Source organism: Argiope bruennichi, chromosome 3 (genome assembly GCF_947563725.1).
Source record: "Argiope bruennichi chromosome 3, qqArgBrue1.1, whole genome shotgun sequence".
Lineage (NCBI taxonomy): Eukaryota > Metazoa > Arthropoda > Arachnida > Araneae > Araneidae > Argiope > Argiope bruennichi.
In genome coordinates, this window is record NC_079153.1 from 51,785,494 (window position 1) to 51,805,024 (window position 19,531).

Here is a 19,531-nt window from a genome sequence, read left to right on the forward strand (position 1 = left end):
CGTGACGACAATTGATAAACCTTTGAATGCAAACGTTCCGAGACACAAAACTTTCCAATTATTCTGTATGACTGTCACTGTTTAAGTATGAGTGATCTCTAAGTCTAATGTATAAAACAGTCATAAATTTAAAGAACTAAAATACGTAAATATTTTTAATAGAATTTTCTATTTATGCAAAAAAAAAAAAAAAAAACATTTGCTGTATGTATTTGATTACGCTTGGAACTTATAAGAAACCTTATTATTATGAATGTGGTGTTTTATTTACAGGCGAAAAATCATTATGAATGTTTAAATATAACGTTGATGGTAGTGCTAGTAAAGCTGTTTTCGTGACTAATGTTATTGAACCTTTAATCTGAAATGCAGTTCTAAACAGTGCAATTATTTTATTTGAATCTTTGTTTTATTTGATTCATATTTTTCTGTCACTTGATCAGCGTACTGTAATTATTAGTTTATTAAAATATCAGACTTTATATACATTGCAATAAATTTGTAACTATACTATGCGTAACTTCTCCATTCATCTTCCGAATTTGATGATAATTAAAGATATAAAAATCGTATCTGTTGAATATTTATCGTTTGGCTCTTTTCACAGCTTTTACTGTTTTATTTCTGTATTTCACTTAAAAATATTTGCAAATAATTTCATTTCTTAAGTAAAATAAAATTCAACCGTTCCTTATTGCGTTTTCCTGTTCGTACCTAAGGCCTTGAAAGTAAAAGTGAAAATTACAAGTAATTTTGAATTCTTAGAAAAGAGGAAGGAATGAGGATAGGAAGTTCCTTTTCAACCATTATTTTGCGGTTGGGTTTTCTGGTTTTTTTTTTTTTTTTTTTTTACGTATTGTTTGACAAAATGGCAATGCTGTTGGAAAGTGACTGTTTAAATTTCTGAAGTTTTTCAAGTATTTTCAGCTTAGTTCACAATGAAGTTTGTATTTATAGCGTTTCATTTTTATCTCTGATCTGCAAAATTATGTAACGTAATGCGTTATGTAATTTGCGTAAATGCAAAATTATTTGGACATTTCTTTGAAATTATTTTTCATTTCCCAGTATTTTTATTTAGAAGAAATATTTCTGCCCGATTTTTAGACTAAATTCTACGTTTATTCTTAAAATTATATGTAATATCTTGATTTGTCTAAGCATTTCTGAGCAAAAAATTTTGTGGACATATTTGGCGTTTTTAAAAATTTTCAACGAATAATATTTATTTTTTATTAAATTTCTTAATAGTTTTTTTCATTAAAAAATCAGGCAAAATTTGTACGCGTTTTCGAATTAAATATTTAAAGAATTATTTTTGTAGTATAAAATTGTGAATTAAAATGTTCTGTTTAACTTGAAGAATTTGTATACTTTAAAAAGCATTTAAATGGAAGAAAGATTACGAAATGGAAAATTTTTGCATTGGATATAAAGACAGTCATCGTTTTAGTTTATTATTGGTTTATATGCAAAAATAAATTTATTATCAACTCATTAAAATAAGGATGTATCACAAAAGATGTAACATTTTAGAAATAATTTATTTAAAACAAGTTGACAATTTTTCAAGGTTTTGTTAAAATAAGTTTTTCTTCTCTGTTAATTATTTGATAGAAATTAAATGAATTTGATAGAAATTAAAATTTATTATAGAATACATAGTTTTGGAAAAGGCGGATGATAGATTTGTCGGTTACATAATTATCAAGTAATGTTTTTATTTATTTACTCATTGTATTAAGTAAAAATAATGATTTATGAGTGGAGTCAAATAATTGAAATGCTTATTTTCATTATTGACTCTACTTTTTCTACTTTTTCCAATTTTTAAAACCCAAACTTCCATTGATTCGATATAGAATCCATCGTTTTCATATAAACACACATGTTTATTGATTTGCTCTATTATCTTACACATTAAGCTACTGTGTTAAGAAAATCGTATGCATGCTATTGAAAATTAATTTAACAAATGGTTTTTGTCAAATGGAAATTCTCGAAACACTTAAATTATCAACGTGAAAAATGATTTTATGATTTGCTGCTATAAATTCCAAGAATAAAAGAGTGTGTGACCTAAGTAAGAAAATAGGCTGACGTAAAAATTTCTGCTATTATACCGAGTAATTTTAAAACCATCTAAAATTTCTAATAATCAAGAATTTAGTGATTTTTTTTTTTTTTTTTTTTTTTTTTTTTTACGAAACGTTTGGTTTAGAACCAAGATCAAGTTTTTCATTTTCAGTAATGCTAGGAAATAATTAAAAATAATTTATAAAGCACATTTTCAGTTATGCGACTTATAAATTATTTTGAAAGCGATGCATAAATCGGATTAACATCATAAATTAGTTTTCTATGATATTGGAAAATTTTAAACATTTGAGGGTCTAAAGAAACGAAAAAATTTATATTGGCAGTGTTTGTTTGTTTTTTCAATTTTTAATTAAAAATAATTTAGAATAGGAATATTCGTTGTGCTGTATTATTTGGAATTTAACTGAAATGTACGAAATAAAAATCTTCTTTTAGTTTTACATTTACGTTTGGTTACACATCGCCTTAACAAATTATTTTTGACCATACCTTATAAATAGCATCCTTATGCGTATGTGTACCAAAAAGTCGATGGTGGGAGCACGCTGTTTTTTATTTTATTTCACTGCATACTTAGTACAAATCTGCGTTTCGAAATTCATATCGCTCGTAATACTGGATGTCGCCAAACCATCGCCAAGATCCCACCTGGGCATCCTCTTTGTGCCAGCAACCCTGTTCATTCCGAAGCATCAGCTCCTTTTACTCCTAGCTTCGTATTCTTCGCGAATCCAAAAACTTTTTTTTCCTCCCTCTCTCTACTCCTCATCTGGCGGCGGGAAAGTTTACGGATTTCGGCTGCCTCGGAAGAAGGCGTCCGGTGAAGAGAAGAAAAAATAAATAACTAAAAGAGGAATATATATATTTTTTTTTGTGCTCGTGTGTTAGTTCGATTTGTTTTCTTTTTTTGCTTTCAATCCGTGAAACTATTTTAGCATATTCGGAGGAACAGTTGAGTGAAACTTTTGCATTGAGAAACGAAAACTAAGTTTTCGACTGACTGAGCGGCTGTGCTCATACCGGCGGATGCTGCGTAATGTTCTATTTTTCTTGTAAGTGTGATTTTTATTCTTATTTGTGGAAAATTTTTAATTAAAACATTAAAATATGTGCGGTAAATTTTTGTCGAATCTCTGATGACTCTTCAAAATTGCGATATTAATTTTTTTACATTTAAGTAGTCAAAATATATATTTAGAATTTTATTTTGCATCTTACTTTAAAGTTTGTTATAATTGCTTATGAAATCTTCCTTCTTATGTTCCTTTTATTGAAATGCCGTTCTTTCATTTTAATTATTTACGGATAAGCTTTAAAATTTTAAATCTAGTAGTATTTTTTTTTTACTGCTTGTTTTAGTGATAAATAAAATTTTGTTTTAATTAACGTTTGTTATAAGTATTTTTAAAATATTTTCAAGTTTTTTTCCTTCGCGTTGTTTTCCTTCTATCAAAAGCTTAGTTAAATTTTAGAACTTAAAAGAAAGGGGGAATGCATGAAGTTTTCCTGCGCTATACTACTTTTAGAATGATACGAAAATGTTACCAGTGATTTTCAACTGTATGCAGAATTATACTTATTATAATATATTCATTGATTAGAGTTGTAGGTATATTTACATGTAGCACATTTCTGTTGTATGACAGTATATAATACGAAAAATACCGTTTCAGTCATCGTTTTCGTTACATTTGGTCTGATTAGATACTATTTTAATATCGGTAGCGAATGCATTCTTAATTGCTTTGAATCCATCATTTCTACATTTGTTTAAAATGTAAAATATTCATATTAAGTTTGTTATAATTTCTACTGCTGTCTGTGCAGTATGATGGTAGGTGGCAGCACGAGGTTTATTGAACTATAATCGTATTTCTTGGTAGTTTTGTATTCAGTTGTTTATTTTTAGCCCAAAAAGATTATTTAAAAAATGATTTCTAGGGGACTTTTTAAAACTGGCTTTTCTGTCATTGTTATCGTGATTAAATTCATATTTTTTATTTATTGTTTTTTTCTTCTTTTTTTTCTTCTTATATTTTCTTTTTCCTTCTATTTTATTGACTATATAATAGCATGGTTAAGTGACTGTCGGAATGGTTTGTCTTTATATTTGCAAATTACAAAGTTAATACATTTTTCTTTTTTTAATATCATCTAAATCTTATGCGTATGTTTGCTAATGAAAAAAAAAAGAAGAATGCACCAAGTAAATATTTATTAGTTAGGTGTATTTTTTTTTCTCTCTTTTTTTTAATATATAGCAGACTACCTGTGAATTTCAACATTTTTACTTGCATTATAGATATTTTTGAACGACTTTGGAGCTTGGTGGTCTCCACGTAATATAAATTTATTTATTCTTTTCACACTATATATTTTTAAATTTAATGTTTTATCATTGTTTATTATAACTTTCATCTTCTTGTCTATGCGTCGTCATTTTAAAACGTCATGCGAGCATCGAATTAGCTTCTCAAATTTATAAGTTGACATTCAATTGTTTTAAGATGCTACAATTCGATACAAATTTTATTAATTCAAATTTAATTCGCTTATTCTATAAACACCTCAAGTATTCGTTGGATTCTTCATTAAAGCAAGCTAACGCATCTCTAAAATTTAAAAAAAACACACATTTAATTAGATAATAAAAAGTTTAATATCTAAAGGGTTAATCCTTTAACTGTCGATTTTTAAATCACAAATTATATGCTAATCTATAATATATTATTGAAAGCTGTAGCAGTAAAAGATATGCACATTATTCCGTGGAAATCGCGGGGTGAGCACTTGGAACAATAAAGTTCATTTTCAATATTTCATACATTGTTTCACTCGTGAGCTATGAAATTAATAACATATGATTTACTCATTTTAAAACTGATAAGCATTTATTCTGGCAGCAATTATTCATTTATTTTTCTTGTATATTTTGAGTACATAGATTTTTATCTTTCCTCGTTCTTTTTAGTTAATAGTTTTTTTTTTTTATTATTTATTAAAACTTGATGTATTTTCATTCTTAATGCTTCCATATTAATTACCTTTTATTAAAAAAAATGTTTTGTGTTTCTTTTTATAGCGATAGCATTGCTATTCCTCTTGAAAGGGATGAGTAGAATATACTTCCGTACGAAACGTAGTGCGTAAACAGGTGTGTTGCAGGTTTGAATTGTGATTATTATCTCGTGTAGGTCGGTAAGGCAGAGTTCGGGTCGATTTTTAAAACAAGGAAATAAAGTATTTAGGAAAGTTTAGGTTATCGGCTGTGTCTGTGGGCAGTCAGAATCTCCCATTTCCGTGTTGGAATCGGGGACAGGGATCATTTTGCGAACTCCGAAAGATTTGTCCGCTTTTCCTGAAATGCCTTTGGGCTTTCTTTCTTACACACCGACTTTGGCTCGCTCTTAATGCTGGTCTCTCCTAATATTCATGTCGCTTAGGTTTAAAATTTGAAAGAATGATGTGATTATCTGAAACAAACTTTTTTTTTTAATTCGTGATTTATATTTTTGTTTATTATTTATTTACATGGTTACAGTTAAGAAATTTATTGGTCGTGTAGAATTTTAGTTTCTTATTTGAAAATCTTGACTTCCACCAAAATATAAATTATACTCGCAGGCCTGATGCATATGGGGTTAGTATGATTCGAATATTTTAACCTTTTGCACTCGAAAAAGTAATTCGATGCATAATTATTCACTTAATACATGAACTTGTTTATTACACCATAAAATAAAAACATACAACTTAAATACATACAGGAAATTTAACTTAAAACATACAACATGTTTTAAGTTGAATTTCCCTGAAAAAAATGAATCTACGTCTTTTTACTAATCTGTAGGTATTTTTAACAATTAAAATTAAATAAATGTCAAAATAATGGACCGTCTTGAATAGTGAGTGAATGGCACCATCCTAGTGCAAAGGGTTAATATCGGTATACTATGGTGTGAAAGTCTGTGAAATGGACAGCAACATTGGTGTCCTAATTATTTGACTGCGATATGAAATTGCGAAATCTTTTTCCTAAATTCCATAGTACAGTCACAAAAACAGGCAAATTTATCTGTACAAATTAATTGCATAGTAATTATAAAGCTTAAACTTCTTTATTAATGGATGAAAGAGCTGTATTTGTTTTGCTAGATTAAACGTGAATCATAAATGTGCCTCATGTTTTTTCAAATTGAAATTTGAGTCAGTCTATAGGTTGGAATTTAAAGAAATTGAACAATGTACCCCTTTTAATAAATTTCATATTTGTACTATCAGTATTATGGTCATGACAGCAATATCATCTATCGTTATATTGAAACATTTTGTTCGAGAGAGAAGGAAAGGGAGAGTAAAATGATGATTCACGGATATTTTATTCATTTTTTAACATTCTAGAAGAATGTGCTGACTGATTTGCTGCGATAGTTCGTATTCACGCTCAACTCACTGTAATATATATTTCAATGCCGCCATTCTTCATTCAAAATATGCAGTTTCTGTCAGTCTGTAGGCGTGGATTTGCTTCTAGTGAACAGATATTTTTTTATTTTCTGGATTAGAAAAAAAATGAACCAAAATGATAAAATTTGAAACTTTTAAAATTAAGCCCTTAAGAAGTTTGCTATCGCCAATGGAAGAAATAGTTTCTTCATTAAGATAACTTACTACATTAAACTTTAATAGAAATATTTTAAATAATTTTTTTGACATTCTTTAGCAAATTTTGCATCTTTAATTTTTAATATATTTAGAATTTCTACGAATTATTTTCCATTATCAGAAAATATTTTATACGAAATATTTTAAAAGATTTTTTTAAAAATCTTATTTCTAAGAATACTTTTACATAAAGTAAAATATCTTCTTTTGTTAAATGTGCAGCAATTATTTGACTGAATAACAAATGAAATTTTTAGTTTCATTTTTATTAAAATTTTATAAATATTGAACTGTGCCTCTAATAAAAGACAGATAATTAAATTTTTCCTGGTTGGTCTTTTTATTAGTTTGTGATAAAAAATAAGCTCCTTAAAAAGATTATTCTTCCAAGAAAAGGAAGAGAGAGAAAATCTGCAGTAAAAATAGTATCTCTTGAAACATTTCTGGTTTATTAGATAGAAAAAGTATAACATTCAAATAGAATTGAAATGAGATTTATATTACTTCGGACATTTCACGTATTTAATTATCTATGCTGTCGCGTGAAATACTCCATTAAAGGAACTTCAAATAAGTTACGACTCTGTTTTTGAGAATTTAATCAATAGCGTCTCATTTAAAAATTACTTCCATGTTTTTTACTTTTCAGTTCTTAAAATAAAACTTAAACGCCTGGAAGATATTAAAATGCGCATTTTGTGCGACGCCTACGTGTTTTACTTTTTTCTTCATATATAATCCATGCTTTCCCTGACCTATATTACGTCGAATCTCAATTCAGAGTTTTTTTGCTCAAGAAGTTGATCTCGTTCTGTATTAGAAAAGCAGGTTTTTTATTTCTAGGACGTGATGTATGACAGGTTTAATATATACGACGAATGGTAATTTCACTTAATAATAGTTTGAGGCAAAACTTGACCTGACGAGCTTGTGCATATCGAATTTTGCGTTTGTCCTAAAGCGGATCGACAGTTTTGTTGCGTGGGAATATTGTTTGTCTCATCCGTAATTGTTATTTATATTATTATTGTAGTTAAAGCGATGACTCATCTTATTGTGTTGCCAGTAGATAAGTAGTTCATCTGAAATAAATTCGAGTTGGATATATGTGTAGAACAAAATCTTTGCACGATGCAGAATACATTAGTTACTTATTAAGTTTATTTTTTGCGTTTTAAATATTTTTAAATGTAGCAAGCGATTTTCAGTGTTCATTTCTAATCACTAATTGATTTAATAGTCAAAGCGAATCACCGTTAGGTTATAACTATAGTAATGACGGTGGATTGGAATTTTTTAAAAATATTATTTGAATTTTGCATTTTTGTCTTATATTTTGGTGAAAAAACAAATCATAATATTATTATGAAAAATGTAGAACTTTCATTTTTTTTTTTTTAGGAAATTGAATTTTTGGTAAGAATTGAAAATATGATGGAATAAATTTTATTAATATTTGTTGATATTTTAGCAATTTTAAAGCATTATACAAAAATTATACCCGCAGCATTGAGTAATTGAATCAACTGACCGGTTTGTTGAATGCAGTAAAAAATTAAGAAATCCGAAATCGTAACTTGCAAATATTTTATAAAGTAGCGTTAACATGCATTGAAAAAATCTATTTAATATTTTCGTTATATTCGTTAGTAAATGAAACTATTAGTATAAGATATATAAAAAAATTTAACTAGTATTATTGAAACTTTTATTTTTTGAAATTTAAAATAGTGTAAAAATTGATGTTGTGCAACAATGTACTTTGAAATTATTGATGAAAAACATTAAAATTTTTAAAAATCTTTTCTTTATGAGCATCAATATATTGCTCACAGAATGCCAAAATTGATAGTTCGAGGTCAGTTGGGCTGGGTTGTAGTGAAAAGTTACAAAGTTCTTTTTATCATGATATTTTACAAGTCGTATGCCTTATATTATGTTGATGCATTTAATTATATACAATATATTATTAAATGCACGAGCTTAAGGATTTATTATTTCTGAAAAGTTTTTTAAAGAAAGTCTTATACATTAAATACTATATTTAAGAAAAATTATTTTCATTATTTTATAGGTATGTGAATGAAATTTTAAAGGAATAATAGTGTTGATAGTATCAGTATATATAATAATCCACTACTATCTGCAACGCAAGCAAGCAATAAGAAGTTACAAACATCTCCGCCCTTTTGGTTTGCGTCACTGTCGGATGCGAAATCCCATCTTTCGTTTTGGCATCTAGTTACTGAGATACATTCTGGTGTGTGTGTGCGTGCGTGTGTGTGTTTTGCTAATATTATCTTTTAGTACTCTTTTTTTAGCAGTATGTCTGTTTGTTAAGACGATAAATTAAAAATGTCTGAAACTAGACGAATGAATTTTCGTATACGTACTGAAGTCCAAGTTTATAGATTATAAGTGAATTCAATAGCTTCAAAACTCAAAGAGCTAAACCGATAAAATTTGGTACGCAAATTTAGCATCTAAGATATAGCTGCGTAACAAGTTTTAAACCAAATCTGTCAAAAGGATTCTGCGTGGATGTAAACGCAATAATTTATAAGTGGTATGATTTGAATCAATAAATTTCGTTATGTTATCTTCTGACTTCAACTGTAGTCCCTTGGCAAATTTTGGTTTCATTCGATTGGCATAAAAACTTTCAGAATACATATTTGCATGATAATTTTAGTAAAAATTTAAATATTTTCGCCAAAGATTTATATCTCGTAACTATATGTTTACATCTAAAGTGTACTACAAATAATAATTTTATTTATTTATTTCTCTAACATGCTGCCATTTTTTTCTACTACAACTTTTGTGTAGTTAGCTGTGACAATCAGATCTCAGATAATGTTAACAAAATAACACATCATCCAGATGAGTGCATGTTCTAATATATAAATAATATGAAAGGTGTTATAAATATTTCAAATTTGTTCTCATTTCTATTTCTTTAATCCTTTCGCAAGGTGACAGGGAATCCATGGTAACATTTTGCAGAACTAAAACTGATTTGTAGGGTACATAATCATTTGGTAGAAATAATACGGTTATGTTTTATTCTATATTATTTATTAATATAATTAGCATAAATGTTGCTTATTAAAATTGCGTATTATTTTTATTTTTAAAGATTATGTCTTATCGCTTCTTTCATCACACAATCTTTCTCTGCATCTTCGCGCTTTTGTCACTTCCTAAAATGTTTTTATTTCTCTTAATATAATCTTAACTCAGTCAAGTTACATAGCCTGGTGAATTTCATTCTCTCTTTGGAACTTCAGCAAATATTTGATGTTCTAAGACATAGTGCTCTTTTAAAGTTAAAACTGCTACAAATAAAAGCAGTTTTCCTTTATCTTGGTCTAGTTCTTTCGAGGAAGGGGTTATTTATAGTGCATCTTTTCAAAGAAAACTCAAAAAAAAAGAGAAAGATCTTTTATTCACAGGTTGTTTGAATATCGCATTCTTTTTCCTGCTGCGACACGAAGGCGGGTTAATTGTTTTTTGTTTTTAAAGCCCACTTTGTATTTTGGTGTTATTTCTCAATAAATATTAGAAATTTTCTGACTTTTTTCAGCCGTTTTCAAAAATTAATTAAAATAGGTAATCATGGATAAATAAAGGAGCTGCAGGCATTAATCACATTTTGTAAAATAATTGAATTGTTTTTTAATCAAAATTTAATTAATAATTCTGCTGTAATTTTTTTTTTTTCATTCTAGAAACGTTTTGAACTATGCAGTGAATTTCATATTCAAATTTGATTTTTATGTTTTTAGGCCTAAAATTTTATTGTTTATGCTGTAATTATAACATTAACTAATATTAGGAAAGTAATTATTTGCTGTTTAATTAATCGGCACATTATTTTTTTTCTTTTTATAAATACATAACGACTTTTAAAATTTTAACTCGGTTAAAATTGCAGTATAACACTGTTACTAATGTTGAATATTTAATTGTAATTTATTTTCCAGACGTCGTATAAATAATTAGTAAAGGAAAGGAACTTAATTATTATTTCCTATTATTGTCGCTTCCAGGGCATGATATTAAATTGTTAGAACCTATTCTGTCGTTTTTTTAATATTAATAACAGTACGAAAATTTATTGTTACGAATTTGTAATATTGCTTCCTTTCACAGTTACTTTCATGGTAAGGAAAAGATTTTTACAAATAGCTCTAACGGATCTGTAGAAATGGCGGACCAATGACCCCCTAGCTTTGGCGACAAAAACGAAGGTTTCCGAGCTACTCGGATTTTGGCGATTCTCCACTAGGATTTGAGTACCTGTGTTTGTTCTAGAATATTTGATGCCTTGTCGTAGAGGGTATAAAAACTAGAGGAACAGTTCTCAGAATCAATCGTGAGTAAGAATAGTCAAATGTAATAATAAATAATTAATAAATCCTTCGAAAATGTTGATCCCCAGCGAGTTCCCTCTGAGCACATTTTGTTGTTGCGGTTGCTTATTTACGATTAGCTTTCTGCAAGTGCTGTACTTGTATACATTTTGAATGTGTTGTGTGTATTCGTATTTTCTTATTGAATCAATCTTATCTCTTATTGGCCTGTTACACTTTTGGACTTTTTACACCCACCAAACAGATTTTCCGTAATAATATCAATTTTTGTTATTATGGAATTATGTTCTATTACAGCAACGTGTTCTGCGTTTTGTCACTGCTGTTGTTTGAAATGGAATTTCTGAGTTACAGAAAATTGAAGTATCTTATACACGAAATATAAACTATTATAAAATCAAAAGGAAGAATTTTAGTCTTTTCTATATTTGTATATTTTTACTTGCCATAATAATTTTATCATTCACTTATATACGCACAGTTTCATTTAATACTAGCCGCCTTTGGCGACCAGCCGGTTCGCCAATCTTAATGCTCATTAAAATTTTAATAATTAAATATTTTATGTAGTTCTTACTTTAATAGCTTCTTCGTCAAATATTTTAAAGCTTCAAATTTTGATAGTCATGTAATTCACTCATAATAATATAAAGCCCTTCAGCCATAACATAATATGTATCGATCTAATTTTATGTTAGTTCCGGTAGAATTTATGCTTAAAATTAAAATGGAAATGACTAAACTGCAATTAATATAACAATATTTTTTACTGAAACAAAGCATTTTTTTTAATAATATGATTACTGATAATAGAGTCACTGAGCGTTTAAACTTTATGGGCACTAAAGAATATCTTTTTCAATTTACGTATTATCTCAAGAATTTGTCAACAAAATTTTCTTAAATTCATCATGAGCAGATCGATTCATTAACAATGTTTACTTTTAAATGCATCAAGCACTAAGAAAATGAAACGAATCGTTTAAAATAAACGGTTGAAAACAGGTTTTAAAAAACTACTTAAAAAACGATGTACTTAAAACTATAAGCATATACAAAAAATATATAACTTACATAAATACAATTTACTTACAAAAGCATGCAACTAACCCAAAAATAATTTAAATCATCCATTGATAACGTTGTCATGGCAACAATCAGAACAGAATGCGCATGCGTGAATTTTCTTCGCCGGTTACGTAACGCAAATACGTGATTTTTTCTACGCCAGTTGGGGTAACGCTATGCGGATTAGAAATTTTTAATTTCCTTTATTCTGTTTTATTTTAATTCAAAAGTACTTCAGAATGAATCTGAAAGATTGATTCATTAACAATGTTTAATTTTAAATGCATCAAACATTAAGAAAATAAACAGAACCGATTGAAATAATCCGCCGAAAAATTTTAACCCTAGCCTCATTACTGTTGGGAGAAAAAAAAACTGAAGCCTTTCTCGTTTGGCGCTTGGAAGATTGGAAGATTTTTTTGGCGGAAAAGTTGGCGGTGGGGAAAATGGAAGATTTTTTTGGCGGGAAAGTTAGTTTTTAATTAATAATTAAAATTCTAATTAAAAATTCGAAAAAAGAAACCCCAGGTGCACATTCCCAACCTCCAAGGTATACATGTACCAAATTTGGTAGCTGTATGTCAAACGGTCTGGCCTGTAGAGCGCCAACACACACACACACACATTGAGCTTTATTATAAGTATAGATATAGATAGATAGCATACTAGAATCTTAACATGCAAATTTTTGTGAAAAAGCGTCTTATGTGATTTGCCATACTTCGTAAATTTCATGATCTTTTAAAGTAATTCCAAATTCTAATGTAATGCATTGCACACCTTTCTGAACTTTATTTCATTCGCAGTAGAAACCTCTGTGGAATTTCGCTTAATTACTTAACCTCGGGCACTAATATCTTTTAATGTTTATTTACTTGAAGTAAGCACTCAGAATTAACGCGAATTTAAGTCATGAATCGTTACTGGGTGTGCTTTTGACATTGCGTTTTGATATATTATTCTGGGTTCTCGAGAACAGGAGTTTCTCACAGTTCTTTAATGCGCTGCTTTAGTTAATTTGCCTAGGAATGATAATTTTTATTTCAACGATATGTATCACGGCCTTTCCTTTTGTCGGTAGTAATTCGTAGTAAAAATAATTTATATGCATTTAGTGGAAAATCATGCTGATTTAATTAATATACATGTAATGAATTTTTAAATATAATTTAAACGCTAATTAATTTCCACATTTTTAGCTTAATTAGCCCATGTTAACTTCATTCTAATATGTCCTCTTATTTCCTGATCCAGTTTTCACTTTTTATTTAACTGATTCTATACGCGCTGTAAAAAAATAATGCTCTCAGCATTTCCTCACGGGATAAAAATCCCTAATGTTTACAACATTCTTTGAAAGATACTTAAGATTCCTTATCCTAAATGTATACATGTCAAAGAAATCCCTCTCAAAATCGCGTAGTAAAACCACTGAAGGGAAAAAAATGTGGGCTCTTCTACTCTTGTGTCGTGATCTAGACTGACGTATTTATACGTAGCGTAGCTTTATTATGCCTCCCGTGGTGAAATAAATCGAAGTTTAAAATTTCAAAATTTTCATCTGTTTAGCCACGGAACTGCTAAAATATGTATGTTTAATTATTTAGTCAAAAGTTATTTCTTTTTAAAAAAAAAAAAAAAAAAAACTCCCTTTTCAAAAATGTTAGCTGTTAATTTTGTTTAAATCAATATTAAATATAAAAGACTAAAAAAAGTTCTTGTGATATAAATATTTGATGACGTATAGTGTCAGGTTAAACTGTAGATAGCTCTTGCTAAAATGGTTTCATGTGGACACTTTTTGAATTCATAGATGGTACAATAACAGATGTAAAATAATAAAGAAAAATGGTTGCATACGAATCATTTATTAAAATTTTCAGAGACAGAAATATTTTTCCCGGTGATTATATACCATGAGATTCTGATAGGGATTTCTTAACACGTGTCTATTTAAGCAAGGGAATTATAGGTATATTTTAAAAGAATTTATCTGGGTTGACATATTTTTATCCCTTCACTTGGAGCGTGTAAAAGTGCAGATTTAAGCCTTTTTACAGAGCTCATGTAGCGTTTATTAAATAAAAAAAGGTGAAATCGGAATAGGAAATAAGAGAACATTTTAGAATTAATATAGGTTAAATTAAGATGAAAAAAATTAGGAAATTAATTAACATTTAATTTAGATTTAGAGATATCATTATATATATATATATGATGGCAAAAAAAGAATCGATAAAAGAAAAGGGTCGAGAAAGGAATAAATTTTAATACATGAAACTATACGAATTGGTTATTCTTGTGTAATATAATTCTTGCAGAATTTTTTCCTTTATCCATTTCGGAAGCATAATTTCTTCCTAACAAAATTTAAGTGAATATTATATTGTCATTCTGTTTCTAATTTCATTAATTCTTAAAGTTCTTTTATTTATTTATATTTTTTCTAATTTAAAATTTTTGTGTGTCGTTTGGTTCAAATATGTAGATTGCTGTAAGATTTGCAATCATGGTGAAATCTCAGTGGTTTGTCATAAATATTGCCGGTATGAATGGTGCCTTGTCACGCCTTTATGATTAACTAGGATTTTATTGCTTCCTTCGCAACCGTTGAATGTCTCCCTTTCTTTCCCTTCTCTCTTATGCCGAACATACTATATTTTCTAAATTCCTTCACTTTTGCTGATCTCACAAACTTTTATTGCTTATCAAAAATAGCATGCATAATCAGACTCGATGGGTTTTTCGAAACACTCAACTGATAAAATATCTTGCTTGAAAAAGAAAGTGAAAATTGCAATCATCTTAAAAATGTAAATAAAAGAAGAAAAAAAAAGTTATAAATCATTATTTGTGGTTTTCTGATTTAAAGAGTGAAACATGATTTTTCAAATTTATATAAACACTGTTAAACGCTTTTATGTCTTGGTCAAAATGATCTTTCCAAAATTTTTACGTATACTCTCTAATAAGCTTCTCATACCAGCGAACACCTTGCATGGCACTGGCGTATAGTTACGAAATTATTAACTTTTGGAATGAATTTAGCATTTTTACTAATTGTGTCATGTCATCTTTGGCGAGTTATTTGGCGATTAATCCCTGGTATGCGGTTAATCGTATCCGAAAATCGAATTTTTGTTTCAGACACATTATTCTCATTCGATTGAAACAAAGATTTGACACAATACTGCACTTGTAGTTACAAAATCCCATATCTAATTGCATTTTTGAATTATTGCGTTTACATGTTTCTGAAAGTACAGACCAACCCATTGTTGCTTTTGGCTCAGTTTTATAGCTATCGTGCCAACGCATCTTCGAATAACCGGACTTCCTCCGAACAGATATTGCTCAAAATAGGGTGGAAATCTGCAAATTTGGTTGAAGACGATATACCAAATTTCAATAGTCTAGCTCAAATCATTCTTTGAGTTATCTTTGTCATAGACAAATGGGCGTTTACCAAAAGTATGCTTTTTGAACTCAGAGAGGTCTAAAACGTGATCATTCGTCAAAATCTCGAGATCGAATTTTTTGGTGATAATTTTCTCCATGCAAGTGTACTAGTAAAAAAAAAAAAAAAAAAAAAAAAAATCTTTATCTTTATTGCACCTGTTTTATGAAATTTGCACTCCTGCAGATCAGCGATTTTCCTACTGTGTTTGCTGTAAGGATCTCGTGAAAACAAAATTTAATGAGCTCTGACCTTGATTCGCTATGAAGTTGCAATGCAGACAGTAACTGCCGAGTTCTAAATTGAAACTTCTATCTTCCTAGTATCCAATTCATTTTCTGTGTATTGGTAATTTGTTTTTTCCTGAAATAGCGGGTGTACAAAACGTAATTGAATGATAAATTATTAAAATGTATTCAACAGCTTCATTTTGTTTACACGTGGTGCTTGTGAGTATGCGATTGACGATTCCTAAGAATTGTTTTGAGTAATAAGATTAAAATGATTCGTACATTATTTTTACCGAGTCATTCCGGCTGCTAAATTAAATTTCCACAATTTTGAAATCTGCATTGTGCTTGTAACAATATTATGCGCTGAAGTATAATAATTCAGCATTAATAAATTATTCTGTTTTCGTTTTCCGTCTAGACTAGCGGAATATATATGTTCTTGTATACTTTGCAAATATTTATATGTTGTTACTTGGCGGCAACTTGATTGATATTTACATATTGAAGTTTATAATAATGAACACTTGTGTCAATCTTTACGTTGCATTTATTAGACATTCTTCGTTTACTTTAAACGTCGTTCTTACCCCTCCAGTTAAGTATTCATTTCAAAATTATCTTTATTATAAATCAGTTAAGTAAAATTAATAAAAGATTCAAACTATTTGGAATGTGTTTAGTGTTGATGGTTACAAAATAAAAGAAGGATTATGGGTTACATTCCCTTCACAAATATATATATATATATATATATATATATATATATATATATATATATATATATATAATATAATATAATATACCTCATGTGTGAGAAAGTGAAAACAGGAGGGGTCATCTTACTTGTGTGTGTATTTTTTACTTATAAATTTGTATTTGGTCTCATTAAAAAGGCATCTGACTGAATTGAGCATGCTTGTCATCTCTTCTTCAATGACGTCATTTTCGTAAAAGCCAGCAAAATAACAATTTGCTATTGCTTTTCCGAGCAACGGTAACGAAGTGATGTTTTGGAAATCCGCTGTGTGACAAAATGGTCACGAGCCCCTCCACGTCATAATTTGGAATGGCAACGATAATTTGTAAGTTTAGGGAAAGATTAAAATTAATTAAAACTAGTTTAGACGTGTGTATAAAGCTCTAACGTTATGAAATTTGGTAGACATTAAATTAATTGATATGATTTAATTATTAATGGAAAAATATTTCAATTTTTTTATGGCGATTTAGATTGGGATTATAGGACTGGGCATGGAATTACGTAGAACGTACCTTTTACTACAGAGACTGAATTTATTCACTATTTTCATTGGTTATTTTCGAAAAAAATCCAGAAAATTTCACGCGTGTAACCACCCATCGTATCTTTCCAAGGCTGAAACAGAAATAATTTTGAAGGACTAATGCAATAGATTGACTGCGGAGTTAGAGAATTCTCGTTCTTTTTACGGACGGATAATTAATGTAAATATCGTTTTTTCTAGAGCGTAAGAATGTTTAATCATTAACATCCTCGTATTTACTTCTTACTTCCTTTGCTGCATTTTATTGGACGATAATTACTTCCAATATTCCCGTTTCTGTTTTAAATTGATAGTAGCCGCAATTTTACACTGATTTTTTTAAAAAATAATTATATTATGAATTAAAAAAAATTAATCCTTATTTTTTTAACTGTAATATGTCTTTTAAATGCAATTCAGTTTTTTCACTAATAATGTTATTTAAACAGTTGTGACTCTTAAAATTCTAAAACTTTCTAAAAATATTTTGATACATATGCATAATAAAGAATGTGTCACATTTCTATTTTTCTATTTATTTTTTTTTTTTTTTTCCTATTTAATTATTTAAAAGGCATTTTTATTTTTGCTAACATATAGAATTTGCTTCATAACTAACTGCTAAAATTTATTTTTGTTTATACGAAATTCTACAATCGATTACAGAAAAGATAGGTATGTAAAAACAAAAATCAAGCGAACCAGAAATGTTTCCTTTGTTTTCATGCAATAAAAGAATGATTAATGCTTGGAAATTCTACACTATGTTTCTAATATGACGGGCACGTTTTGCGAATTAACGGTATTTTTACTGTGGCTTCTGGCAATCTGCTGTAGGATTTTCCCATGCGTGTAAAACGTTCTTACAATCAATGACAAAGACAGAATTATGTTATACACCTGCGTTTGAAAAGTATGTAATTCCTAAAATATGAACTATTTTGTTTTGTAAAATTAGACTAGCTGAAAAAAAAAATTAATTGCTTTCATTGTTTATCCAATTGGGAAGTCAAGTCTATTTTTACTACTCAATTGACAGCAGATTCTTGTTTTCTTTAATCACAATTCTGTAAGCTGCGTCAGCGGTATGATTGAATGAATTAGCAATTTGATGAAGTGAATCTACATCAATAAGTCGAAATGAACATAGCAAAACGTGGATTATCATTTAATCACTCATTGTTAGCTTTTTAAAAAAGGAACGAAAATCGCTTTGTAAACCAATGCCTTTACACCGAGAAGAATTTGTTTAAAAAAATTGAAAGAATCAATAACTAATAAACATATTTTTTTAAAAAATTATTTATTTTTCTTAGAAAACAGTTTTTGGATTCAGCTGCCTTTCTTCAAATTGTCGCTTCAGTTTGCCGTTGTGAATGTAAGCGATAATTTTATCATGATAGCAGTTACTTTACGAATACGGTATAACATGCTGAATGCTAAAAATTGTATAATGACTTATACTACTCAATTTATTTATTATTATATATTTGTTAAGCTGGTGATAGAATTTTCGCTTATCTCCTAATATGCTGAAATTCTGATATTTTTATAGCTGTGCGTTTTCGATAACAATTTAATATTTCCTGAACTTAATAATAAGTTTGAGTGATCAATTCCATATTAGAGGCGCCATTTGATTGAGTAATTTTAAAAGAATTATTCAGTATATATACCGCATTTTTCTATTAACGAATTATGTAATATATTTAAGACTAAAAAGAGGAAATTTAAAACACTTTCTTATTACTTTTGAATTAATGAATTAAAGAATAAGAAAAATTCATTAAAAATCTTTGTAACCAAATCATAAAATCGTGAGGCGTCCAAAGAAAAGCTGTTAAGAAACTGATTTACAATGTATTTCATAAGAAAGGTAGAATTTTAAACATTCATTATAAGTATAATATGAATTGATTAAAATTATGTTCCAATGTACTTAAAATATTTATACTGTATATTTACTACAAAAGCATGATTTAAAAAAAAAAAAAAAAAATCTGCTATACGGAGTTGGTGTGGAGCTGGTATAGTAACCGTCAAAAAAATTGAACTCTAGATTTTTACGAATCTCCACATTTCAGATCTCCGATGAGTTCGAAATGCTCATTTTTAGCATTTTGTCTGTCAATCTATGCACACTATAACTCAAAAATCTTTTAAACTAGGTGAATAAAATGTTGCTTATGGATTGTAGAATAAATTTTTAGATTTCTATCAAATTTTGAACGAAATCCATTCTAGAAGTATGTCTGTCTAACTGTTCTTGTATAAGTAAATTCGATAACTACAAAACATATGTAGCTAGATAGATGAAATTTGGTGCAGAGGTTTTTACTTCAAAAATGT

At 28.5% G+C, this 19,531-nt stretch overlaps 1 protein-coding gene across 2 annotated transcripts in view; it reads left to right on the forward strand.

Annotated features, from left to right (window-relative positions):
* Positions 1 to 19,531, forward strand: part of LOC129963100 (mediator of RNA polymerase II transcription subunit 15-like) — a 98,935-nt gene that overhangs the window by 42,447 nt on the left and 36,957 nt on the right. The window contains exon 1 of one of the 2 annotated variants that reach the window (XM_056077162.1): positions 2,814 to 3,152. The exons of the other annotated variant lie outside the window; for it this stretch is intronic. Within the exon in view, the coding sequence (XP_055933137.1) occupies positions 3,137 to 3,152 (16 nt within the window). The 5' untranslated portion in view covers positions 2,814 to 3,136. Of the gene's footprint in view, positions 1 to 2,813; positions 3,153 to 19,531 lie in introns of those variants that run through there. 2 annotated transcript variants of the gene reach the window in all.